The sequence below is a fragment of the Geotrypetes seraphini genome, chromosome 2, assembly GCF_902459505.1.
Source record: "Geotrypetes seraphini chromosome 2, aGeoSer1.1, whole genome shotgun sequence".
NCBI lineage: Eukaryota > Metazoa > Chordata > Amphibia > Gymnophiona > Dermophiidae > Geotrypetes > Geotrypetes seraphini.
Window position 1 is genome coordinate 491,536,295 of NC_047085.1, and position 27,554 is coordinate 491,563,848.

General features: G+C 45.0%; 1 protein-coding gene across 1 annotated transcript in view; it reads right to left on the reverse strand.

The window, feature by feature from the left end:
- Positions 1–27,554, reverse strand: part of LOC117354406 (tumor necrosis factor receptor superfamily member 16-like) — a 173,090-nt gene that overhangs the window by 3,914 nt on the left and 141,622 nt on the right. Inside the window, exon 5 of the mRNA XM_033931891.1 lies at positions 1,466–1,611. Coding sequence (XP_033787782.1) covers positions 1,466–1,611 — 146 coding nt within the window. The remainder of the gene's footprint in view (positions 1–1,465; positions 1,612–27,554) is intronic.

The window sequence follows — 27,554 nt, forward strand, 5'->3', positions numbered from 1 at the left end:
AAGTCATATTCATGAATTGAACATATTTTGAGACTTATAAAATATTTTTAGGTGATTAATGATAGTGCATATATTACATATCACCTTTGATAATTTGATTACCCTCGTTTTTTTGAGATAAAAATTTATAAACAAAGCCCTGCCAGCTGAACATCTCTTTCTCTAGATCAGCAGCCAGAACTTTGATTTATAAGGAAGGAATAAGCTAAATATTACAGTACTGAGGCTTGTATGGATGCTAAGGGGACAGTGGTCGCGGAGACGGGACAAATTTTTCCCCATGTCATTCTCTAATACTGTTCTCCACAAGGGGAGTCCACTACTGGCTGGCAACATTGCAAATATTGCATATATTGTGTGATGCAACTCTCTCTTTCATGTGTATGCCCTTACACCAACCTTGGGGAGAGGAAATGGGTTTACTGGCACCCTCTGCATGAAAGAAATGTACATATAATGGAGGCACTGTATGCAAATCAAGTTTATGCATATTCATTGTGGATATCCAGGATACTGAGGGAGGAGCCTAAGGCCTGATTGACTCAGATGCCTAAGGGGAGAGGCCTCAGACACTTAAGGGTAAAGCAATCAGGGTCTTGGGCTTTCCCTGCCCCGGTGCATCATGTGATGCACAGGGAGGAGCCAATTATTTAGGACTGTCTGGCGTGAAGCAGGAGCCTCAGAGCGGGCTTCTTGTTTCCAACTTTTAAAAAAGGTACGGGGGAGGTTTGGAAGGTGGGGGGAGGGGTATCTGATGACAGGAGGGAGTGGGCATTACACCTCCTGCCATTTTTTTTGGGGGGGGGGGGAGTTGGGGGAGAGACAGTGGCTCGGGGATGCCTGGCGTGGGGGGCATGACATGGGGGTGTTCTGGGTGGGAGGAGGGAGTGGGCATCCCTCTTGCCTATATTTGGGGAAGGGGAGGGAATTGGTTTGGGGGAGTGAGTGGCGCAGGGGGGCCAGGACTGATTGGGGGCACGGCACGTGCCAGGAAGGAGGGAGTAGGCATCCCTACTGTCATTTTTATTGCCATTGGAGGTGGGGGGGGGGGGCTTTTTTCTCTTTAAATGGGGATGATTATGCATACTACACACACAACATCTGTGCCATTAAAAAAAACAAAAAAAAGAAGCCCTAACAGCAGTGACAGGACGCTGCTTCCCCTGTCACTGCTGTTAGGGCTCTGCACATGTGTCAATCACTCACTTAGTGACTGATATGTTGGATTTTCATGCAAATCATTTGCATGCAAACTTGATAACGCATTGATCGCTCCTGGAGAATCAGCCAAGAGCGATCCAGTCAGTATCTTTAGTGCATCCAGGCCGTAGAACCTAAATTTAAGAGCCTTTTGCATAGTAAGATTATAAAATTAAGGTTAGGTGGGTCCCAATGTAGCTAGGTGAGGACAGTGGTTGGTGAAAGTTGCAGAAGCATGTGGCAGAACCCCTGCCCTCTTCCTTACCCTTGTTAAGCTGATGTTGCTCCTGCAGACTATGTGTATCCAGAAAGACACCACTGTCGCTGTGGAGCTTCTCACCCTCGGGGGATGTACCCAGCTCCCCGGCCCGGGCCTTGGCCAGCTGCTTCTTCTGCTTACAGGTGCTCCAGCTAGGTCAGAGAAGCAGAGGTGGAAGGTGTGATCATCATGGAAGGAGACAGCAGTATATATATTGACCCTTTCAAGCCTCTCAACTTAATCTTCCTGCCCTAGCTCCAATCATTCAGAGTCCCTAGCAGTCCTCTCTGCTTCTTTATGCATTTTGCCCAACTTATTAAAACTGAACACAGTTTGAAATACCATGAAGACAGGTGGATGCTGCTTTCCACAGAACTGCTTCTTTGGGCAGCCAGTAGATGTCACTGCGAAAGCAAGAATTCTCAATTTTATGTGCTGGGTGCCCGATTCAATCCTGCTTGTCTATGAAAATAAATCAGCACCAGAGAGGGTTCTAAGCTTTACTGAAGAAACAAGTATGTGACAGTAAAAAAACCCAACAAAACAATTGTTTACTCTTTCAAAAAGTGCAACGAATAGAGGAAGCATATTTTCACTCAGCATATACGAGAGCCCTTTAACGCTTTACCTGAGCAAGCGTAGGGTTAGCATATTTTTCTCCAGGAAACCCCGGACACATGACCCTGCCCTGTTCCATCTCCATTCCCGCCCAATTCCGCTTCCAGCCTGCCCCCTCAAGCCTCCTCTCTTCTTTCAGACGAGCTCCAGCTGCATCTAGAAGGCCTGGAGCATGTGCGGATGTGTGTGACGTCATCCACCCATGGTTCAGAGGCCCTCCAGATACGGCTGGAGCTTATCGGGGCTTTCCAAAACCCAGACAAATGCCGGGCTTTGGAAAGTCCATCTGAGCCCAGACAGTCCTCTAAAAAAAAGGACATGTCCAGGTTTCCCCAGACATCCGGAAACTCTAAGCAAGAGGTAAAAGCAGTTTAATGTAGCTGGATTTAAAAAAGGTTTGGACAAATTCCTAGAGGAAAAGTCCATCAACCCTTAAGGTTGACCTGGGGAAAGCCACTTCTTATCCCCGGGGTTAATTAGCATGGAATCATGCTATGTTTTGGGACTCTGCTAGGCACCTGAGACCTGGAGTGGCCACCATTGGAGACAGGATACTGGGCTAGATAGTCTGACCCAGTAGGACAACTCATCTGCTTATATAAGACCAATTGACTCTTTCAGTCTTCCAAGTTATTGCTGTCTACACAGCTACTGCTATATTCCAACTGCCTGCCATACTGATCGTTTGTAATATACTGCTTCTTATCTGGGGTAGTTTGTGTCATCTTCTTCCTCTGCACAGCCACCATTTGAGCAGATGAGCATACATGATATCCTAATTTCTTAACTGCGGTATTTATTCATATTATTATTCATATTTATTCTCCTTACAGAGACAAGATTCTACATCTTCTTCATCTACGCCTCAAGCATCGAGGGCATGGCACGTAAGAAAGCTAAGAAGCACAAACATTCTACCCTTTCTACCCAGCTGATGCCTCCTTGTAGGCATGCCTCAAAGCAAGGTCTCCCATGCCCTGACATTCAGTACAGCAGACTGCTTCCATGCTGATGTGTTGGTACGGTCTCTCTAGGAGAGAATACAGGCTATTGCAGATGCAATCTTCACAGTTGTTAAAGGCTTCCATGCCTGCCTCAGCCCATCCCAAGAAGCACTGATGGAGGAGGAGGTCACATACCCCTGCTCAGATCGAACATCAGGGTCAGCACAGACCCACTCAATGTATTCATCATCATTGGCAAAGGTGTTATCTCCTGGGTCAGACCATCAACTTGCACCTCGACGCACACTCCAATTCACCTAGCAGGGAGTACTTTGAGGATTCTAACTCGGATATCTCCAACCGTTCAGATGAGGATTTGCCAGAATACTCAGTGGAAGAATCCTTTGGTATACATTCTAATCCTTCCCCTCCTTCTCAACAATGCAAGTCTCCACCAGAAAGTATATCAAAATGGAAACAGAAGAGGAACCTTGCTCTGAGCTTTTTGAACTCCTTGACTATGAAGCACCACCAGATGGATGCATTAAAGTACCTTTACATAGGGTCATGAAAGATACTTTATTTAAGAATAGGGAGATCCCTTCAGTCCAGGTAGCTCCTAAAAAGATAGGCACAATGGGGCTCGTAATGAAAAAATAGACGTCCAAAAACTGTCATAAGTTGGCACTTGGACTTCCTAATCACCAGGAGGTCCAAGTGCCGATTTTCAAAGCCTACTTTCTGGACATCTAATGAGGTGTTTTATCCTCTGTGCATCCAGAGGTCTAGGGGGCATGTTGGGAGGTGTGTTATGGATGTACTTTGGGTGGGTTAGACTTGGGACATCTTGCAGAGATAATCAAGCCTTTTCCAGGATGTCCTAGATGGAACTTTTTTTTAGAAGTATCTTAAGTGCTTCAAAAGGGCCCAAACTGATCAGATGACTACTGGATACAGGAAGGTATTGTAATGTTTTGTGGTTTTGTATTGTCTAGTCTATTTTGCAAGCCTCAGAGGCAGTGTAAGTAAGATGGTGAGACAAGAGCCAGGTGGTGCATAAAAAGTATATTTTATAGGAATAAGCTTTTAGAAATATAGAGCATAAATTGGATTTAGAGCTGCTTCTCTGTGTGTATAAGAAAAAGTGGCTGTCCTGAAAGTGATTGAGGAGGAGTGTATGTCTGTGTGTGGGTGTATGAGAGAGCAGAAAGCGTACGTATGAATGAATGTCCTGTGTTTCTGAATGGTAACAGTAGGGGTATGAAAGGCTGAGTGAGGAAGAGAGAAAAAAAGGGGGTAGAGGATTTGAAGCCTGTCTTTAAAGACCAGAGTTTGTACTAAAAATAGTAACTTTTAGTATCTTCCTCTGTCACAATTTAGTATCTGTATGAAACAATGGCTCTTAATTGACAAGAGAAGTGGCCTTTGAAGAACTGGTAGCTGGAGCCATTCTGAGTCTGAATTCCTTGAGCACCTGTCCTTATCACATCTTTTGAAAATCCAAGGCTTTGCAGGATAGATCCCAGTACTATGCAGAAGGTTCTTTGTTAGTTAATCTCAAGTACTGATCTTTTAGGGGTAATTTAGTGACATTCTAAGTAAAAGGTCTTTTCTTAGATTGAATGGCCCCTGCTCATATGTTATTATCTCACTGACTCCCTCCCTCTCCCTCTGTAGATAGCATTGGTCCCTTGTGACAGTGGCAATAGTGTATGTGACTGAATATCTTCTAATATGGACAGTTTATTTCAGAAAGAACAAAAAAAAGGCTGCAGAATGGAATGTACAAGGTACAGGAATGTTTATTCAAAATCCATATAAAATTGTAATCCAAAGAAGTGACTCTCCTTCTTCAGGGGTTCTAATGAAGAATAAAGGGGAAGATGTGTAAAATATGGAGGCTAAGAACATAATGCCACCATTGATAAGTGAGACATTTGAAGAAGAGAAAGACCAATGATGTCAACGAGAAGAGAATGTGTATAGAAAATGAACCAAAATCCAACTATTAGAAAGATGTGACAAGTTACATTATATTACATTATATTAAACGTGAATGAATGTGGATACAGGAGTTGGGGGATTGCTATCAATATGAGAGAACAAAGTGAAGGGAGGATAGACATGGTGAAGAGCTATGGAAGAAACCCATCAGAACCGATGAAGGGACATGAATTTGAGTGGATGCTGAAATAGTCAAAGACTGTGAATATGGGACACCGGAATAGGGTGAAAAGTAACATGGTGAAAATGTGGGAAAGGAGCCCATCAAGGCCATTAAGGAGATGATTCAACCTGGTACATACCGAAATATCCTATGTATCACAAATAGAGAGTCATATGGAGAACAGCGTGGTGATATAATTAAAGCTCTTGAAAACAAGAGAGAAAAAATGTGGTTACAGTCAAAGCAGGTTACATGTTATATACAGATACTTATTTTGTACCTGGGGTAATGAAGGGTTAAGTGACTTGCCCAGAGTCATAAAATGTATATCCTGCTTTATCCAAAGAGCTATAGGGGTTACAATTTCATATACCTAATAACAAGGGGCCGCTGAAAAGTTCTCAGTCCAACCAACAAAGTTGGGGCAGTCTTCATTGAGGGCTTTACACTTAGGACCCGATTTTGTAAAGGATGCCGATCTCGGCAGCCGCCTTAGAAGCAGCTGCTGATTGCATGTCAATTGCGCATTAGCATCCTTTAGAGAATTGCATCTTTTTTTCCCCAAAAGACGCTTTAAACATAGGCCAGCATTTTAAAGGCCTACATTAAAGGCGTCTGTCTCCTGCCCATGGAGACGCATAGGTTCGCTTAAAGGTGCCCAAGGTCAATTCCGGTGGAAGCCACGCCCACGCTGGCCTTAGGCATTGGTAGGCTTGCCTAGATGCCTCCATAGGCACGAGTCAGATGCCTATATTGTAGGCGTCCCTCGCGTTATGGATTTAAAAAAAATTGCACGTCCCAATTGGCTGGTGAGTTGGCGGTAGGATGCCATTTGTAGAATCAGCCGCAATCTAGTGATTCACTTTTTTCATTCCGTATTTTTCCCTGACAGAAACAAACAAACAAACAAAAAAAAAGTGGGAAATCACTGGACTAAGTGTACGGCTCGAGGGAAACTGCCCCAACTTTATTGGTCGGGCTGAGAACTTTTCAGTGGCTCCTCGTAAAACAAAATACTTAAAAATAATATAAATCTAATCTAATATCAGATAATAAATACGATTGAAAGTATTAAAAATAAACAAATTTACTAAAAAAAAAAAAATGCAGCAACCATCATCTGACAAACGTCAGACAACCTGAGATGCCAACCTGTAAGCATGAAGACACATGAGTAGAGGATGTTATGTAACTAAAGCCTCATCAAATGAAACTATTTAAATATTTATTTAAAACATTTTTAATCCGCCTTTATCCAAAGTGGCTCACGATTATACCCTCTCAACCCATAAATTACATCTCAACCACTCATTTACTACATTATTTTAATCAAGCAGCACAAATCTAATAACCTGCAAAAAAAAAGATGATATTCAGAAAGTAAAAAATTAACTCAAGAAGCAGAACATTAGCCCAGAAAAGCTTGAACTAACAAATGGGTCTTAAACAACTTTCTAAATTGCAATAGATTTCTACAAAACTGTTAAGATATCAGACAATGCATTCCACATAAATGGTCCAGCTATAGAGAAACATGAATTTTTGGTCCGTTCATATCATAAAACATTTCCCCTTTGACAAGCAACAATTCTGTGACCTCTGCGTCCTTGGCGGAGTATATAGTGTTAGGCATTTTGCCAAATAATTCGGCAAGACGTCAAAACACCTTGTTGGACAAAAGTTTCAAAACTTTGAATTGGATACGAAACAGAATCGGCAACCAATGCAATCTTTTTAAATAGGTTAATGTGTTCCTATTGAGACATTCCAGCCAGTAGCCGGGCAGCTGAGTTTTGTATCATTTGTAACGCTTTAAATGCGTACTTGAGATAAACCTAGATGGATACCATTACAGTAATCTATCTGGGATCGTACTAGCGCTTGAAGTACCTGCCTCAAATCGCAATTTGACAAAATATTCCTCAAATGAGACAGTTTCCAAATGGTGAAATAAGCAGACCTCACTGCTTTTGAGATCCATGCTTTGAAGGATAGATGTGCGTCTACCATCACGCCAAGTACTCTAATTTTGTCAAAGATCTTAATCAAGTGTTCACAAACTTTCATCTCTTTAGGCCACAGATGTTCATTCACCTCACCCACAATCAGGATCTCTGTTTTTTCCAACTATCAGCTCAAAGCCTCTACCTTTCATCCATTTAATAATCTTGTCCATATATCCATTTACCAATTGATCGCCCCAACCCTGTACTTTAAAGAAAAAACTGGATGTCATCCGCATACATTCTGTAAGAAACACCCATCTCATTCGTAAGTGTACCCAACGGGGACAGATAAATGTTAAACAAGGAAGTCGATAGAGCTGAACCCACAATGCAACTTAAATTCTGAAGATATCTCACCATTGCTGCGGACACACAATCCTATTGTCGAGAAATGATACAAACCACTGGCCATCCACTCCAATCTCTTTCAATCTTTCCAGTGTAGCAGCTCTCCCTTTCCATGTCTGGCCACAAAGCTTAGTACAACACCTAAAATGACTTTTCTGCAATGAAATATAGGGTCTGAGTTTGGCTGAGGGAGAAGGAGTGATGACTCTTGAGTGCTGGTCACAGAGGCGTTAAGATTGTCTGGTTTCTTTTATTTGGTTAAATGATGTCTGTTATTGAGACATCTTGTATGACTTATGGAATTTTATATTTTTTGATGTATGTGTGGGTTTGGCCAGTTGGGACCTTAAATGATATTCGTCGTTGATGCGACGTGTATGTTATATGTAATTTGCTTTGATATGTAGAAATATAGAAACAGAGTACGACGGCAGAAAAGGGCGTCGGCCCAACACGTCCGCCCACTCAAAGAACCCTCCCCCTAAGCATTTCCCCGGAGCAAACCCACATGTTTATCCCATCGTCCCTTGAAGTCAAGCACGTTTCTGGCCTCAACTACCTGACGTGGAAGACCATTCCAGCGATCAACCACCCTTTCGGTGAAGAAGTATTTTCGGATGTCACCATGAAGTTTCCCACCCTTGAGTTTGAGCGGATGCCCTCTTGTTGCCGTGGGACCCGTAAGGAAAAAGATATCTTCTTCCACCTCATTTGTTATAGTCTGTCCTTGAAGTGTTTTGTACGACAAATGTGTTTTTGTATGTTAATATGTAACTTGCCCTGGATAAGGGAGGGTGAGAAATAAACAATCAAACATGACCTTTCTCGATGGTATCCCACCACTCAGCCTTCAGGCAAATATGAAGGAAGGACCCCCCCCTAAGTCAGGAGTTCCCAAACCTGGTTCTGGAGGCACCCCAGCCAGTCAGGTTTGCAGGATCAGTGGCGTAGTAAGAGGGGGCATTTCGTCCCAGGCGCCTTCTTAGTGAAGGCGCAGATACCCATCGTCCTCTCCGTCTCTCCCCGCCCCCCTTACTGCTGCACATGTGTGCTGATTCCCTTCCCCCATACCTCTGTAACATTCCTGTCGCGAGCAGCAACCCCCAAGTGGCTGTTGCGCCAGCGTCTGCTCTTCTTCTGATGTCACCTCCAGCGAAAGGGAAGGGAAGCAATGCGCACGGCCCGAGGGGGTGGAGAAGAGGGCAGGGGCGGGGCACAACCGGACATGTTCTCTTTTCAGAGGTCTATCCAGGCTCCCGGACAGGCTTTTCATAACCCGGCACTTTTGTCTGGGTTTTGGAAAAGCTTTCCGGGTAGCAGCGACGTTGGGACGGCATCTGCGCATGCAAAGCGGTGATGTCAACACATGCGCCCAACGTCATAGCGTCACACCAGCGCATGCACAGATGCCTTTCCGACAAGCGACCGGGTTGAAGGGCGGGGCTGGAGACAGAATGGGGTGTGACTCGGGGAGGGGGGGGGAGATAAGGCGGGCCTGGAGGCAGGGCCATGGATCCAGATTGTCGTTCCCGAAAATCTGGTAACCCTAGCCCTAGGTTAGCATCAGCATTTAGAGATGTGGTTTGCGAACCAAAGAAGTCAAGGGTTCAAGCCCTGTACTGTGTAAGGCTGGGCAAGTCACTTCACCCTCCACTGCCTCAGGTATAACTGCCTGGAAGTTTATTTTTCCCCAACAGTAAGCTACATGATCAGAAATTCACAAAATTCCATGTGTGCAGGCCCCATGAATATTTTAGCCTGTTGTAGCATGATTTAAACTCACTCAGATGTGTGAATCTCTTCTGAAATTGTGGCTGCACAGCCATCAAACAGCTCTGCAACACTTCAGTAATTAGGTTTTAAAAAAACCCTGGTTTGGCTAAAATGTCTTGAGTGGACCACGTCTGGTTCACAGGCTGTCCCACTAGACTTAGGTCGAACTGGAATAAGCTCAGATTTGCAAGGCGAAAAATAAATGCAAAATCGAAATTATACAATAGCCCTCCCAACTCTAGCCAGGCTGAAAAGGCCACAAAACAGAAGAATGCAGTGAAAAACTCTTTTGGGCTCGATTTAAGGAGCGGGTGAAAAGCCAGCAAGCCAGTTTTTTGGGCACAATTTGGAACTAGTGTATCCCTTACATTATCTGCAGCCTCTAGCAGATAAAAGAACCCCCCAACAAAACAAAAAACAAACAAACAAAAAAAACTTTGTGCCACTGAAATTAATTAAGAAATCAAGCAAAAAAAAAAAAAGTGTCTGCACAGCTTGCTTTTTTTTTTTTTGTAAATCTTTATTAGTTTTCAATTATTAACAGTGTAATACAGTGAATTTAAACAAACAGCTTTTAACACAGTTTTCTTTGCTAAACTTTGGAACATTTCCCTTCGCTTCCAAAACTCTGCACATCTAACTCAACCCTTGGGTTTTAGAAATATCGTGTCCTTTAACCTAAGCATTAAATCTAGCACGAACAGCAAGGGGTGTTCAGGCTGTAGGACACAATGGTCACTCCTAATGTTACTCTTTAATATTTTGGGGGCCACATTTTGTTTCGCTTGCCAACTTCAAGCTTCTTACGCACCAGCGAGGCAAGAGAAAGCTCATTCACATTTCTTCAGGTTCAAGTGCTCAAAGCAATCCTGTCGAACTGTGAAAGCAAATCCAGCCTGGTCCTGGGGGCCCTGGGGAACTTCATTACGGCATCTCTTTTCAGTCGCACATGAAATAAGCAGTATATTAATTCCCCCTCCTCTTTATTCTTTTTTTTTTTCCCCCTTCTATTGCAAATCTCCGCAGGAAGCTTCGGGTCAGCCTGACTGCATCCTCCGAGGACAATACTCCACAGGACATCCCCACCTCCCCTCCCTCCCCGACGCAGATGTCTCCGTCTCTCCTCAGAATTCTTCTCCCCCTGCTGATCTACTGTACTACACAAGGCCTCACAGATTTATGGCAGGGCTGATGAAGGAGAAAGGGCCAGTGCAGGCAGAGCCGACGGCATTTAGTAGCTGTTGGTGGTGGTAGATTTGAGAAGATCAGAGAGAACAAAGATTACTGTTTGTTTTTTGGTGAGTCTCTATGCGGTGGTATAATAGCCTGTATTTGGAGGATCTGTCCCTGAATATCAATGTGAAAAAAAAGGGAAGGCTCAGTCGTTTCCGTCTATGCCAGTATATCGCAAACTGTGTGCCGTGGCACAATAGTGTGCCTCGGCGAGATGTCAAGTGGGCCGTGAAAGAGACGAGTCGGTCACTGCTGGCACCGGTGCCTCTGCATGCGCGGACATCGATGTCCAGGAAGTGACGTCACAGAAGAGCCAACGACGCTGGCACAACAGCAGGGTTGGGGGGGGTTGCTGCTTGTGCCAGGAACATTACAGAGGGACGGGGGGAGGGAAACGGTGCACACGCAGGGTAGTGGGGGAAGGGGGGAAGGACGGGTCCCTGCGCCCTCACCAAGACAATACCCAGAGTGGTCTGCCCCACCTTACTATGCCACTGAACAATTTTTACTATGATGTGGCCAACATCTGGGTGTAACACTAGCTATCTATAAGTGACCACATTGTCTGTCACAGTTAACACCTTAGCATGAGCCACTCGAAACCCTGGCCTACATTTCCTGCGCCTAGGGTCCTTGCTAAGTGCAGGTATCCCCAATTGACCCGCACCAGGCACTGCTTACAGAATCACCCCCCCATAGTCAACAAAAGTGAGGTCCAAAAAGGTGCCTTCTCCGCTTTATATCCAATTTTTCCTCCATTTCGGAGATATTTTAACCAGCATTTAGTCTGTTGGAAAGTCCTTCATACGTTCAGCATTCAAGTAAACCAGGCTTCCCGGTGTCCTGATCTTCAGAATGCTGTGCAGGCAACATCGCACCCACGCCCGGCACAAACACAGGAGGGGATTTTTAAAACAATGGGGAGCCTACTGCACAGTCATGGGTTCAGATTAGTGCTGCCCGATTCAGGAAAAATTTTTTTCGATGTTATTTGATTCAGCCTACTGAATCGATTTTTCGATTCAATTTTCCTGCCCACATGGGCGTCACGAATAACCTTCAAAACTTCATGTATCATTCACTGCTTGGTTGACTGTTATACCTGCTGACTTATTCTTTTAATGCTAAAGTTTTAACCTGACTGATTTTACAAATTTTATTTGTTCAATTTTAATTCTGTTTCAAGTTTGTTTTATCTGCATTATACTTAACTCTTACCTGAGGTATTTATATTTTCATATTTTATCTATTTAACTTGATTTGCTGTTAATTTTTATCCGTTTTACCAACTGTCTGTATTGTTTCTCCATTTACTTTTCTAATGTTTGTCCTTTCCACTCTCTACAGGCCCTCTTGTTCTTTTGAAAGACCGCCGCTGCGAAGCGGCGGCGACGCTGACCCCGCCCACATTTCCTCGCTGGTAACCTCCCCTATATATTTCTCTGCTTTGCGGCGCACGCCGCAAAGGAGCGCACCTAAGGAGCAGGTCCTGCTCCTTTATGCGCTCCTTCATGCAGCTCCTTTATTCTTTCTTATCCTCATTACCCCTGTTTACTCTCTCTTCTTTTTTCACCCTCTTAAGCCGTCTTCTCAAATCATACATTTTTTTCATTACTTTTCTTCTAATACTGCACAGCTCTGAAGTCCCTTGTACTCTTTCATTCACAACCTCTAATATAATGTCTTCTATTCCAACTATTTGGGGCCGTCGCCATATCAGCCCTACAGCTTGCAAAAATCAAATCAAACTTCAATCTAGACACCTCATTTCCATTCCGATACAACCTTCCTCCAATTCTTATCATAATCAACCTCAGCACTCCTTTACATTCAATTCAGGCCTAATAAATGTCCGTTCTATAAAAACTAAACATCATTTAATTCATGATATTATCATTCAACATAACCTTCAAATTTTATTTCTCACAGAAATATGGCTATATTAATCGGTTATATTAATTTCACTTGACTTATCTGCAGCTTTTGATACCATTGACCATTCTTTACTCCTATCTAGACTAGCAGACTGTAACATCACAGGTCCTGCTCTCAATTGGTTTATTTCTTACTTTCATCAACGCAACTTCAAAGTTCATGTAAAAAACCAAACTTCTCCTTCAGTAACACAAACTTTTGGAGTTCCTCAGGGTTCTATTTTATCCCCACTTCTATTCAACATTTTTCTATCCCCTCTTCTTTCCTTGGCACAATCACTAGGATTCTCAATTTTCGCTTATGCTGACGATATCCAGCTACTCTACCCCATTAATACTTCCAATTCATCGGATATTAATGATCTTAACTCTAAATTAGACATCTTAAGTGATTGGCTGTTTGCCAATAAACTTTCACTTAATGTTACTAAATCTTGTGGCTTACTCCTTCCTATTAAAAAATCCGAAACATTACCCGGAACTATCTACATCAAATCCATACCCTTACATATAGATACTAAAATAAAATTACTGGGCGTCACTCTAGACAGAGATCTCACCTTCCATGATCACATAAGTACAGTAGTAAGAACTTGTTTCTTTAAACTTCGTATCATTCGTTCACTCATCTCCATCCTAAATACCGATTCGATCAAGACCCTTATTCACTCTTTAGTAATCTCCCATTTAGATTACTGCAATTCATTACTAAACGGACTACCCCAAAAAGAACTACGCCGTTTGCAGATTATACAAAACACCGCTATCAAACTCATTTACAAAACAGGTAAATTCGAGCACGTTACTCCACTTCTTAAGGAGGCTCATTGGCTCCCAGTCACACACCGTATAATTTATAAAATCTTACTACTCTCCTTCAAAATCAAACTTTCTCATCTGCCCCTATTTTTAGACAAATTGCTAATTCCTCAAAGTTCTCCCCGTATCTTACGATCTACGGATCAAAAACTCCTTTTTATCCCCTCCCTAAAAGAATCCTACTATACAAGAAAGACTAATTTTGCCATAACAGCACCTACGCTATGGAACTCTCCCCCTCAATTTCTTCGGGATGAAATCAATTTAACTAAATTCAAAACTAATCTTAAAACTTTCCTATTCCAAGATGCCTTTAATAAATCTTAATCTTTTCTAATCACTTATATACTCACTCTAGCACTAAATTTCTCTTGTTTTCCTGCGCATAACTCTTATACCAAGCACCCTTCTCCTTTATGTCCTATCCCCTCCCTCTATCCCATTTCCTCTTATATTATGTAACTTTTCCCTTCCTTCCCTTTTCTTTCCCTCACAGTCATGTTTGTCTGTATATGTCTAATATGTTTTCACTAATTTCTCCAACACACCAATAACTAATTCTTACTCTTATTTTAAAAAAAAAAAATTTTTTTTTTTTTTAATTGTTAACCGGTCAGATATCTGTTTTATGATCGGTATATCAAAAACCAATAAACTTGAAAACCTGAAACTTGAAACTTTACAGAAACTCCGCGGCTCCTCTCATCCAGCTCTTCTCCAAGGCATGGTCTACTTCCCGCAGAACCCTCAACAGAATACTTCTAAATCTCTCTTCCACAAAAAATCTGCAATACAAACGTTTCCGAGTAAAAACTTGGAATGACCTTACTGAAATGACCAGGACGGAAACTAACCACACCAAATTCCGGAAGAAACTGAAACGTCATCTATTTGACACCTAATCACTTGTATCCTCTTCTCCTGTATCTTCCTGCCCTCCATTGTCCTCCCTACCCTCTACTAATCCCTTCCTCTATAATGTTGCCAAGAACTTGTATAGGTATGTGCGATGCACAAATGGAAGAAATAAGTAAATAAATAAATTTTATAGCCTCTTCACCCCCTTTGCCCTCTTCTACCCACACTGGCGCTGTGGTGTAAACAAAATAAACAAACAAGACTTTTCCTCTCTCTGTAAAAATCCTAGCTCATGTTCGCGGTCTAATACCAGCTCTGACACATTGTAATCGCAAAACAGAAAATAAAATTATTTTTTCTACCTATTGTTGTATGGTCATTATTCAAATCATGTTGGTCCCATGCTTTGATTGTCTTCTGATCAGGGTCTTCTTTCTTCTTTCTCTGTGCTAACCATCCATCTTCCATCTCTGTCCTCCCCTTCAGTTTCCCGTCCCTCCCCCATGGAGGTCTGGCATCTTTCCTTTTTTTCATCTCCATTCCCCCGCAGCTGCAGTGATAGACTCCCACCATCCCCTCAACCACCCTTCATTCAGCATCTCTCCCTCCTTCCCCACCACACCAGGGCTCACCAGTTCTCCCTTTCTCTTCCCAACCACCCTCCTATCCAGTATCTCTATCCCCCTCTCAACACCATCCCTTGTGTCCAACTTCTCTCCCTTTCTGTTCCTTCCTTCCCTAAATCCCATTGTCCACCATCTCTCTCCCTCTCCTCAGTTTTTAGACCCATTATCCCCCCCCCGTTATATTCACATCTTTTTGAACCCCCCTTTCTCTCCCTCCATGTACTTCTACACCAGGGCACCCATCCCCAGAAGGCCTGCCCCCACGCTTCCTCTGAAGACCTGCCCCCCCGAAGGCCTGTCCCCCTCCTCCAAAAGCCTGCATGTTCGTCCAGCTTCCCTGTTCTTACCTTAACATAATACGGCAGCCTACAGGATCGCTGGTGCTGTAGCGATCCTTGCAGCTACCTTCATCGTCAGCGGCACGTTCCCTCTGCCGCAGTCTTGCCTCTGACATTAGAGGAGGGGCGGGACCGCGGCAGAGGAACGTGCCTCTGACAACGACAGAAGCTGCAAGGATTGCTACAGCACCGGTAATCCTGCAGGCTGCCGTATTTTGTTAAGGTAAGAACAGGGAAGCTGGCCGAATATGCAGGTCTTTGGAGGAGGGGTTGAGATGCAGGCCTTTGGAGGAGGGGAGATAGGCCTTCTCAAATGATCCTCTTCTTCGCCCCCTAAAGCGGCAGTGGACAGCCAGCACGAGGCAACGCTGCTTCTCCTGCTTTAGGAAGACATGGGAAGGAGGGTCGGTCACCAAATCAGGAGGCCGATTTTTTTAAAAGCAAATCTATTCAAATCGGAAATCGGGCAGCACTAGTCTTTACTATTTCAATAGTTGTTACTCAGGTACTTTAGCTGGATTGCGAGCCTTCGGGACAGATAGTACCTAATTTTCTTTGTAACCACTCAGATCTGTGATATGCTGGAGCAGGATATCAAATATTAATAAACATAGGTTCATTTCTGCTCCCTGGGTCGACTGGAGCTGAGGGGCGCTAATAAGGCAACATTCACCACCTCCAAAGACATTGTAGGGTTCTTCAGCTACGATCGGCTCCATTCATGTTTAATAGAAGTCTTTCCGATTCAAATAGCAGATCTGTTTGACCTTGGATGGGCTAGTATGACGCACCGCTGTTCGGTCTTCAAACATATCCCATGCTCTGCCCGACAGGTAATCAGTGGAACAGTAATGAACTGGTCCAAGAGAATGGGACAGGTGTAGGGGTGGGGGAGAGTAGAAAATGCTGTGGCGTTTCGGTACTCATGCCAGTCTTAGAGAAAACCAGGATCCTAATGTCAGACCAGTGTGAGCATTATCCAAAGAGGACAGGGCACAGAATTACACCAGGGGACTTAATGTGGCCTTAACAGCTCACACACACTCTAAGCACGCGATAATTCCTAAAGTGGCACGATAAAAGCTCTCACACCCTGCAAAGCATGCTTTAAAAAACTCCATGAGGACCGAGAGCAGAGTTATCTGGGGGAGGACAGGGATCAAAAAGAATAGGTTAGTCCTGTGCTATTGCCTGCTTATGACTACCCCCCCCCCCCCATCCCACTGCCCTCCGAAGAGACTTTCAGAATTAGTGCAGCGTTAGTTTCGCTTTTCTCTGAAGTCAAGCAGGACCTTAAACAAAAGGTGGAAAATGTTTATTAAGGCTTATATACCACCCCTCGCTTAACCAACAGAGTGGTTTACAAATGCAAGCAGTGTCTCACTTCCGGTTCACCACACAATTGTTTCCCACGTACTCACCTTTATAGGACCCCCAGGGACCCCTGAAGAAGACTTTTTGTCGAAACGCGGACCGTGTTGGGTCCTGTATCCTTAGCGGACTAGGTCCTTTAAGGCTCTTATGTGGATGATTTACTTTTATGTGGATGGAATTATTTTATGTGGATAATTTTAGTGTACCTTTGGAACTTTGATACTTTCAAATAAAGTCCATTTGGGAACATCGTCACTCCAGAGTTTTTTTGGTTTTACAAAAAATAAACACAGGAAAGAACTCCAATCTGATAGATTAAATGAATGGATGTAACATTCATCCAACAATCTTATATAAAACAATGACAAATCATAAGAACATAAGAAGAGTCTTACTAGGTTAGACAAATGGTCTAAAGACCAGTAGCCCGCTCTCACGATGGTCAATCCAGGTCCCTAGTACTTGGGCAAAACCAAAGACTGGAGTAGCAAAATTCCATGCTACCGATCCAGGGCAAGCAGAGGCTTCCCCCATGTCTTAACAGACTATGGACTTTTCCTCCGGAAAATTGTCCAAACCTTTCTTAAAACCAGCTACGCTATCTGCTCTTACCACAACAGGTTAGTTGAAACTTTAAGAGGACCATAAGCAACACAGGATACTGAAACCACTTTACAGCAGAAGTGAGGGGAGGCATGGGAGCCAGCAGGACGAAAAGACCCGCAGGGTAGGGAAAAGCACAGAGCTGGGAGGTAGGAAGGAGAAGACTCGGTTTTGCAAGTGAAAACCAGACAGACAATCTGCACAAGAAAGATGCACACACACAAACCACACTCCCCCTCCCAAATAAAAACCCAGCCTGGGTTTTTTTTTTTTTTTAAATTTCTTTGTATTGCAATAAAACAGCAGCAAGTGGTTTGGAGGCTTTTGAAAGTTTTCCCATGAGTTGGAATGTCCTGCTGTCCCCCAGGCCGCCCGCTCTGCTTCTGTCTGAGGCCTCCCCTTCCAGGACAGACCTAATCTCAGACTGCCGAGTGACTTGAAACCTAATCCTATTCAGCTGCAGAGGCCCAGCTGGAAGACAGGCCCAGCAGGACACAGGTTCTGTTTCAAGGTTTGTCCTCCAAAACGTGAATAACGATGCTCCTTGCTGAGTCTTAAGAGGTTAGGAGGAGCACGAGACTGGGAGCTAATAATAAAAAAGGAGGTTGGTGAGGGAGGGGGGGGAGGTACCCAAGTTCACTGCTGTCTCTTATGCACCCTACAACAAGGTATCCAGTTATTCGTTTCTAATAATCACAGTTCACACACACATTGCATACAGCATCCAAACTCTTGAGCTACACTTCTAAAGTAGATATACAGTATGGAAAAACCAAGACAACACCTAGAAACTAGGGGACAAATTAACCCCCGACGCGAGGCTCGAGTCAAAATGAAGCGCCGTCCCTCGCCATGCTGGGTGGAAGAAGAGGGCACCTCTGGCTCTCTGCGAGGCCCTTACCCTATAGCTGAATTACTTTTTCCATAGTGTCTGGTCATTGTTTTTGCAGTGCCATCACTGTATTTGATGGAAATAGTTTTTGTGATACATTTTATTTGTTTTGTACACCAATAAACTTTGCGATTTTAACTCTTAGATGTCCCGGAACTGGTTCCACATTTCTTCTGCGTTACCTGGCCTTTTGGGGTAACGAGGTCCATCCCTGTGACGGGTAGGACCGACTTTGTGACGTAGACCAACCACACAGTGTCGTTCATTATTTGTGGGATCAGTCCAGGACTGTCAAGGGCAGGGACCCGAGTTCAAATCTTGACGCAGTGCTTATCCATTGCTGCAGAAGGAGTGAGCCACAGCTATTGTACAAAGGTGACACCTAATGCCTACCTCAGAGATGCCAAGTTAACCAGTTCCAGGCTCGAGATTTTAAAAAGTCCTGGTTTTTAAACTTACATCCCAAAGCAGTGTGAGGTTTGTAGAAGAGAATGACATGGGGACAAATTTTTCTCCATAGGAACTCATTGTCTCATCCCGTCCCAGCAAGTTCTATTCCTGTCCCTGCCCTGTTCCTGCAAGCTCTGTCCTCATCTGCACAAGCATCAAACACTTTAAAATCATACGTGTTTGAGACTGTAGGCAGAGCTTACAGGAATGGGGCTGGAACAGGGGCAGCAACAAAACTCACAGGGACGGAACGGGGAAAAATCTGTCCCCATGTCATTCTCTAATGCCTCATAATGCATCAAGATGAGGTGATCAAAAATCCAGGACTGTCCCAAAATCTCCAGCCTAGAATTGGATAATTTGTCATCTCTGCTACCTGTGATTTCTTCCATTTTTTATATTAAACTACATTAATATTTATGGATTGCTAAAATTCCTCAGGAGGAGTTCAATGCGATTTATAGGTTACATAGAAACATGATGGCAGATAAAGGCCAAATGGCCCATCCAGTCTGCCCGTCCATAGCATCCACTATCTCCTCCTCTCTCTAAGAGATCCCACATGCCTATCCCATGCTTTCTTGAATTTAGACACAGTCTTTGTCTCCACCACCTCTACTGGGAGACTATTCCATGTATCTACTACTCTTTCTGTAAAAAAAAATATTTCCTTGGATTACTCGAGACTATCACCTCTTAACTTCATCCTATGCCCTCTTATTCCAGAGCTTCCTTTCAAATGAAAGACTCAACTCATGCCCATTTATGCCACATAGGTATTTAAACATCTCTCAAGAACAAAAACAACAACAAAATATAATTCAAAAATCTAGAACAAATATTATTCGCAGTGGTGGGATGTTTCCTTGTTTTTGAAATTAACATTTTGAGATGAGTGGAGTTTTTTGCCTGTGATATAGAATAAGAACGGCTTAAAAACTCATTGGGTTGCCGTCTGCATATTATTGATGGCCTTTTCTCCACTTTTGAGTAAATGGTTTTCTGTGGGCACTTCCAACACTTGGCAAATAACATTTGTTCTAGATTTTTGATTTAAACATCTCTTTCGTATCTCCCCTTTTCTGCCTTTCCACCAAAATTTACATATTGAGATCTTTAAGTCTGCCCCCATACGCCTTACGACGAAGACCACGCATCATTTTAGTAGCCTTCCTCTGGGCTGACTCCATCCTGTTTATATATTTTTGAAGGTGTGGTCTCCAGAATTGTACACAATATTCTAAATGAGGTCTCGCCAAAGTCTTATACAAGGGCACAAATACCTCCTTTTTCCTACTGGCCATACTTCTCCCTATGCACCCTAGCATCATTCTAGATTTCGCTATCACATTTTCAACCTGTTTGGCCACATTCAAGTTCCGCTTTTCTTTCGTGTACAAAAGTTGTTCACCCCCTAAAACAGTACCGTTCCTTCAGGTTTTTGCAGCCCAAATGCATGACTTTGCATTTCTTAGCATTAAATCTTAGCTGCCAAATTTCAGACCATTCTTCAAGCTTTGCTAGATCTGTCCTCATGCTATTCACACCATAAAGAACGTCTACTCTACTGCAGATTTTGGTATCATCTGCAAAGAGGCAAATCTTACCCGACAGCCCTTCAGCAATATTGCTTACAAAAATGTTAAAAAGAACAGGCCCAAAGACCAAACTTTTAGACACACCCTTTTGTATGGCAGACATTCCCTGGAGGCCTGGATTTCTTGCTACTTCTGTTGGACCTAGCTAGCCCTCCACTACATTTAAATTTCTAGTCAAGTCAGAATTTGCCAGAAGTGGTGCAGTGGGGGGAATGAAACCATGAAGACATGAGCCCTGCATCTTTACATTCAGCCATTGTAGAGAGACTGACTGTAGCTCCTCCCTGAATCTTATCCTAGACTTTAAGGTTGTGTAATGGCTGTGATTCTCTCCCCCTTTAGTATGGAGAAGGGGTTATTTACTGTGAACACTGTCTCTGCAGCATCCCCAGTGTCTGCTGGCTGGAAAGCAGCAGCATGGTCCACAAATTCAACCTGGCTCTCCTAAATGGTTTCAAGCAGCATGGCCACTGTACCATTAGGCCAGCTGCCAAAGGCCTTTATGCAGAAAACTCAAGCCTTTGGTCAGATTCCCCATTTGGGCAATGATGCCTACCCTCTACAGAAAGTATTCTAGAACATTTTATAAATCTTATAAAAATTCTTGCAAAATCACCTCAGAAACATTTTCTAATCAGTTCATGGTTCCTCCTCTAAGCATAAACACTTGTATATCTATGGAAACAGTGTGACATGAGAAGAATTCATCTGTAGAACTGCAATTCTATTAAACAATCCCATAAACCTTCATCAAAGGCCTTCCTCTCTATAAAATATTTATAGAAGTCTACACTATAAATATAAATAGTCAAGACACTATTACTGCATCCATTGTGTTCATGTGTGAGGGCCTCACTGTCAGTACATGACCTTCAGAAGAGTTGTGTCTTGTCCATCAAGGGAAAAGGAAGGGAAGAGGCGGAGGAGGAGACAAAATGGAAGCAAGAAGAGAGAGCACAAATGAGAACTGGAAGCATCCCCTGTCCTTCACCATCTAACTCCATCCTTCTCTTCCTTGCTGTGAGTGATAACTCAATTTTGGCCCATACTAATTTTTTTTTTTTTTTTTAGAACTTGCCTACCACTGCATTCTAGAATTTCTAGGGCTGTATTGCAATATGAAAGCAATACTACAGGATCCGATATGCTTCACAAGTGGGAGGAATATGGTCCGAATATGGTCCAACCTCACCTGGAGTATTGTGTTCAATTCTGGTCTCCTTCTCTCAAGAAAGATAGCGGCACTAGAAATGGTTCATAGAAGAGTGACCAAGATAATAAAGGGGATGGAACTCCTCTCATATGAGGTTACTAGTACCTGGCCAAAACCCAAGGAGTAGCAACATTCCAGCATCTCGGAGAATAGCAAAATTCTGGAACCCCAATGAGAGCAATATTCCAGAGCTGAGATTGTGATGTCATAATGCCTCATTCCACAGTGCCTCAGAGCCAACCTCATCAGTGATGTTACAATGGCTTGATTGTCCTATACTTGGCACACATAAGAACAGCCATACTGGGTCAGACCAATAGTCCATCTAGTCCAGTAGCCCGTTCTCACGGTGGCCAAACCAGGTCACTAATACCTGGCCAAAACCCAAGGAGTAGCAACATTCCATGCTACCGATACAGGGCAAGCAGTGGCTTTCTCAATAACAGACTATGGACGTTTCCTCCAGGAACTTGTCCAAACCTAGAGCAGCAATTCCTAAGGACACAACGACTGTGTCTGCAAGAAGCTTCCTTAATCTCCCTAAGCCCAAGAATGAGAGCTCCTTCAGACTGAAACCATTAATTTTGTTCACCACTGCGTACACTAGATGGCTCTCCCAAATTAATAATTTACATAGTAAATGACAACAGATAAAGAAGACCTGAATGGTCCATCCAGTCTGCCCAATAGTTACACTTTCTTTGATATTACTGTGTCAGACCGCAGAAGCCCACCCGATATAGGAGTTACTGTCAAAGCACAGCACCTTAGGTTCCAACCACTGGCGTTGCCTTAGAAGCTCAGTCCAGCCTATCCAAACCCTCTCATCATTTGTGGGATACAGACCGTAAAAGTCTGCCCAGCACCATCCTTGTGTTCCAAATTACTTAAGTTCCAATTGAAGCTCTCCCCAGCCCATTCTAGACCGAATTGCCATATACGGGGCACACACTGTGCAAGTCTTCTTAGTACTGGCCCTAGTTCTTCAATTTATACCATTCATTTTCTAATTAGAGATCCACTATGTTCATCTCATGCTTTTTTTAAAATCCATCAGCGTTTTCCTCTCCACCATCTATCATGAAAAAGAATTTCCTAACATTACTCTTAAGTCTCTACCACCCCCGCAACCTCAATTTATGCCCACTGAAAAACTGTGGTACTTCCCCTGCTAAGTAGATCTAGAACAGGAGTGCCCACACTTTTTTGGCTTGTGAGCTACTTTTAAAGTGACCAAGTCAAAATGATCTACCAACAATAAAATTTTAAAAAACACAAAGCACACTGTACGCAGAGAAAATGTTAATTATCATTTGTATTCGGGGTTTTTTTTTTCCAGAGGTCAAGGCAGATGACTTTAAAATATGCAATGTCACCTCAGTAACAATTATACAAAAATAGACAAATATACCCAGTGTTCCCTCTAAGCGGGCGGGTGTTGTGAGCAAACTTTTTTCACTGTGAGCTAAAAATATCGGGCGCCAGCAAGTTATGAGCCAAATAAATATGTTGTCAAAGTTGCTGATACATGAGGACGAGGTATTCAAAGGAATTTTAGGCCTACACGCTAAATTAAATAACGTTAAATAATATTTTTAAGAACACAGAAATTGTAGGGATGAAATGATATCTTAATAAATGTTTTACAACAAATGTAGTTAAGCACAGTTACTTACCGTAACAGGTGTTATCCAGGGACAGCAGGCAGATATTCTTTACGCATGGGTGACGTCACCGACGGAGCCCACGGTACGGACCTTTTTACTAGAAAGTTCTAGTTGGCCGCACCGCGCGTGCGCGAGTGCCTTCCCGCCCGACGGAGGAGAGCGTGGTCCCCAGTTAGTATAAGCCAGCTAAGAAGCCAACCCGGGGAGGAGGGTGGGACGTAAGAATATCTGCCTGCTGTCCCTGGATAACACCTGTTACGGTAAGTAACTGTGCTTTATCCCAGGACAAGCAGGCAGCATATTCTTTACGCATGGGTGACCTCCAAGCTAACAAAGAGGGAGGAGGGATGGTTGGCCATTAGGAAAATAAATTCTGAAGTACAGATTGGCCGAAGTGCCCATCCCGTCTGGAGAAAGCATCCAGACAGTAGTGAGTAGTGAATGTGTGAACTGAGGACCAGGTGGCCGCCTTGCAGATTTCCTCAATGGGTGTGGAACGGAGGAAAGCAACAGAAGCGGCCATAGCTCTTACCCTGTGGGCCGTGACAGCACCGTCTAGTGACAGACCGGCCCGAGCGTAACAGAACGCGATGCAAGCAGCAAGCCAGTTGGATAGCGTCCGTTTAGAGACCGGTCGACCCAAACGATTCGGGTCGAAGGTCAGGAAGAGCTGAGGGGACAAGCGGTGAGCCCTTGTACGATCAAGATAGTAAGCCAGGACACGCTTGCAGTCAAGACTGTGCAATGCCTGTTCTCCGGGATGTGAATGAGGTTTCGGGAAGAAAACAGGCAACACAATGGACTGGTTGAGGTGAAAAGCTGAGACCACCTTTGGAAGGAATTTTGGATGGGTGCGCAGAACCACCTTGTCATGGTGAAAAATAGTGAACGGTGGATCGGCAACTAGTGCATGAAGCTCACTAACCCTCCTGGCAGAGGTGATGGCAATGAGGAAAAGAACCTTCCATGTCAGAAATTTGAGCGAAGTTGTGGCAAGTGGCTCAAAGGGAGGTTTCATGAGGGCAGATAAAACCACATTCAGGTCCCAGACGACCGGAGGAGGCTTCAGAGGTGGTTTGATGTTGAAGAGGCCCCTCATGAATCGGGAAACCAGAGGGTGAGCCGTGAGAGGTTTTCCAAAGACCGGCTCATGAAACGCCGTGATGGCACTGAGATGGACTCTGATAGAGGTAGACTTGAGGCCTGCGTTGGACAGGGAGAGCAAGTAGTCCAGAACAGTTTCCACCGCTAAAGAGGTGGGATTGTGATGATGACGGAGGCACCAAGAGGAGAACCTGGTCCACTTCTGATGGTAACATTGGAGGGTGGCCGGTTTCCTGGAGGCGTCCAAAATGAGACGGACAGGCTGGGACAGATTTCCTGAAGAGGTCAGCCCGAGAGAAACCAAGCTGTCAGGTGGAGCGAAGACAGATTGGGATGTAGTAGAGACTGATGTTGCTGTGTAAGTAGAGTAGGAAACACAGGTAGAGGAATGGGATCCCTGGAGCTGAGTTGAAGCAGGAGGGAGAACCAGTGTTGACGAGGCCACCGGGGAGCTATGAGGATCATGGTGGCTCCGTTCCTGCGGAGTTTGGATAACGTCCGCAACATCAGAGGTAGGGGAGGAAAGGCATAGAGGAACCGATCCGTCCAGTCGAGAAGGAATGCATCCGGGGCCAGACGATGAGGAGAGAAGAATCTGGAGCAGTACTGGGGCAGCTGATGGTTGTGAGGAGCTGCGAATAGGTCCACCTGCGGAGTGCCCCAGCGAGCAAAGATGGAGTGGAGCGTGGGAGGATCCAAAGTCCACTCGTGAGGTTGAAGGATGCGGCTGAGATTGTCGGCCAGGGAGTTCTGTTCGCCCTGGATGTAGACAGCCTTGAGGAAGAGACTGCGGGCCGTGGCCCAGGTCCAAATGCGAAGAGCCTCCTGACAAAGGAGGCGAGATCCGGTGCCGCCCTGTTTGTTGATGTAGTACATGGCAACTTGGTTGTCCGTGCACAGGAGCAGAACCTGAGGGCAAAGAAGGTGCTGGAAGGCCTTGAGAGCATAGAACATGGCTCGTAGTTCCAGGAAATTGATGTGATGAAGACGCTCCTGCGGGGTCCAAAGACCTTGGGTGCGTATGTCTCCCAGGTGAGCTCCCCATGCATAAGGGGAGGCATCCGTGGTGATGGTCATGGAATGCGGGGGCAGATGAAAAAGAAGGCCCCTGGAAAGATTTGAGGAGTTCAACCACCATTGTAGAGATTGCTGAAGAGACGATGTCACAGAGATGGGATGAGAAAGAAGATTCGAGGTCTGCGACCATTGGTTGGCCAGAGTCCATTGAGGTGTCCTGAGGTGGAGTCGTGCCAGGGGAAGCACATGCACCGTCGAGGCCATGTGGCCCAGGAGGACCATCATCTGTCTGGCAGAGATGGAGTGATGAAGGAGCACCTGACGACACAGGCGGAGCAGGTTCCGCTGACGGTCGGAGGGGAGAAACGCCCTCATTAGTGTGGTGTCGAGAACTGCTCCAATGAACTGAAGGCGCTGTGTGGGAAGCAGATGCGACTTGGGGTAGTTGATCTCGAACCCCAGGAGGTGGAGGAGAGAGATGGTATGATGAGTGGCTTGTAGCACAAGTGGAGACGTAGGTGCTTTCACCAACCAATCGTCCAAGTAGGGAAACACCTGGAGGTTGTGAGACCTGAGGAAGGCCGCCGCCACAATGAGGCATTTGGTGAACACCCTGGGTGATGAAGCGAGGCCAAATGGTAGCACTTTGTACTGATAATGGCGATGGTGCACCTGGAATCTTAGGTAGCGACGTGAGGCTGGATTGATTGGTATGTGAGTGTAGGCCTCTTTGAGGTCCAGGGAACATAGCCAGTCGTTCTGAGAGAGATGAGGGTAAAGCGTGGCAAGGGAGAGCATTCTGAACTTCTCCTTGACAAGACATTTGTTGAGGTCCCTGAGATCGAGAATGGGACGTAGGTCTCCTGTCTTTTTTGGGACTAGAAAGTAACGGGAGTAGAATCCCCGGCCCCTTTGTTCCAGAGGTACTTCTTCGATGGCATTGAGGAGAAGGAGGGATTGGACCTCCCTCAGGAGGAGGGGGGTTTGAGTTGAAAGAGAAGCAGACTCTACGGGAGGATTGTCTGGTGGAAGAGTCTGGAAGTTGAGAGAGTAGCCGTGGCGGATGATGTTGAGGACCCACTGGTCTGATGTGATGACCTCCCAACGGCTGAGAAAAATGTGGAGCCTGCCTCCGATTGGTTGAGGGAGAGGCAATGAGGGTGGAAGACTGGCTAAGCCCTGGAAAGAGGAGTCAAAAGGGCTGAGAAGGTTTGGCAGGAGGAAGAGGCTTGGCAGGCTGATTAGACTGTGCACGAGCCTGGTTGTGTTGGTGTTGGCGAGCCCGCCTAGGTTGCTGTGAAGGTGGGTTAAGCGGCCTAGCGGAGAATCTGCGCTGGTATGAAGACTGTGGTTTGTAAGGCCGAGCAGGAGGGGCCTTCTTCTTTGGTTTAATGAGAGTATCCCATCTGGTCTCATGGGCGGAGAGTTTTTGTGTGGTGGTATCCAGAGACTCTCCGAACAATTCGTCACCCATACATGGGGCGTTGGCTAGTCGGTCCTGATGGTTGACATCCAGATCAGAGACCCTGAGCCAGGCCAGTCGGCGCATGGCCACAGCGATGGCAGATGCACGAGAGGTGAGCTCAAAGGAATCATAGATGGAGCGCACCATAAATTTTCTAAGTTGAAGCAGGCTGGAGATGTGCTGCTGGAATAGTGGAACCTTGTGCTCCGGCATGTACTTTTGCATGGCGGAGAGTTGCATTACCAGATGTTTCAGGTAGAATGAAAAGTGGAAAGAGTAATTGTTTGCTCTGTTGGCAAGCATGGCATTCTGGTAGAGCCGCTTGCCAAACTTGTCCATAGTTTTGCCCTCCCTGCCAGGAGGGGTAGAGGCATATACACTGGAGCCTTGAGTCTTTTTTAAAGTGGACTCAACTAGGAGAGATTCATGGGGCAGCTGGGGTTTATCAAATCCCGGGATTGGAATAACCCTGTAAAGGCTATCCAGTTTACGGGGTGCCCCAGGGACAGTTAATGGATTTTCCCAATTTTTATAAAAAGTTTCCCGTAGGATGTCATGCACGGGTAACTTCAGGAACTCCTTAGGAGGTTGGTCGAAATCTAATGCCTCCAGGAAAGCTTGTGACTTCTTGGAGTCAGATTCCAGAGGCAAAGATAAGGCCCCCGATAATTCCCTGAGGAATTTTGAAAAAGAAGATTGCTCAGGTTTAGATGTGGTATCGGGGGCCGAGGGCTCTTCGTCCGACGACGATGCATCCTCCTCGGTACCGAGGGGAGATTCTTCCCAGAGGTCCGGGTCTCTGACATCGGTGTGTGTGTGCCGAGAGACTGGAGTGGAAGGCTCGGTATGATGAGCTTTAGACCGAGACTTGCCTGAGCGTACCGAGACGGTACCGGGGGATGAAGACCTGTGTCTGTCTCGGTCCCGGGAAGAACGGTGCCGGTCAGGTTCGCGGGAAGACCGGTGTTCCGCTCGGTCCCGAGGAGGATCGGATGTCGTCAGAGCGACGGCCTCGGCATGGGCATGGATATGCGGTGCCGAGAGAATG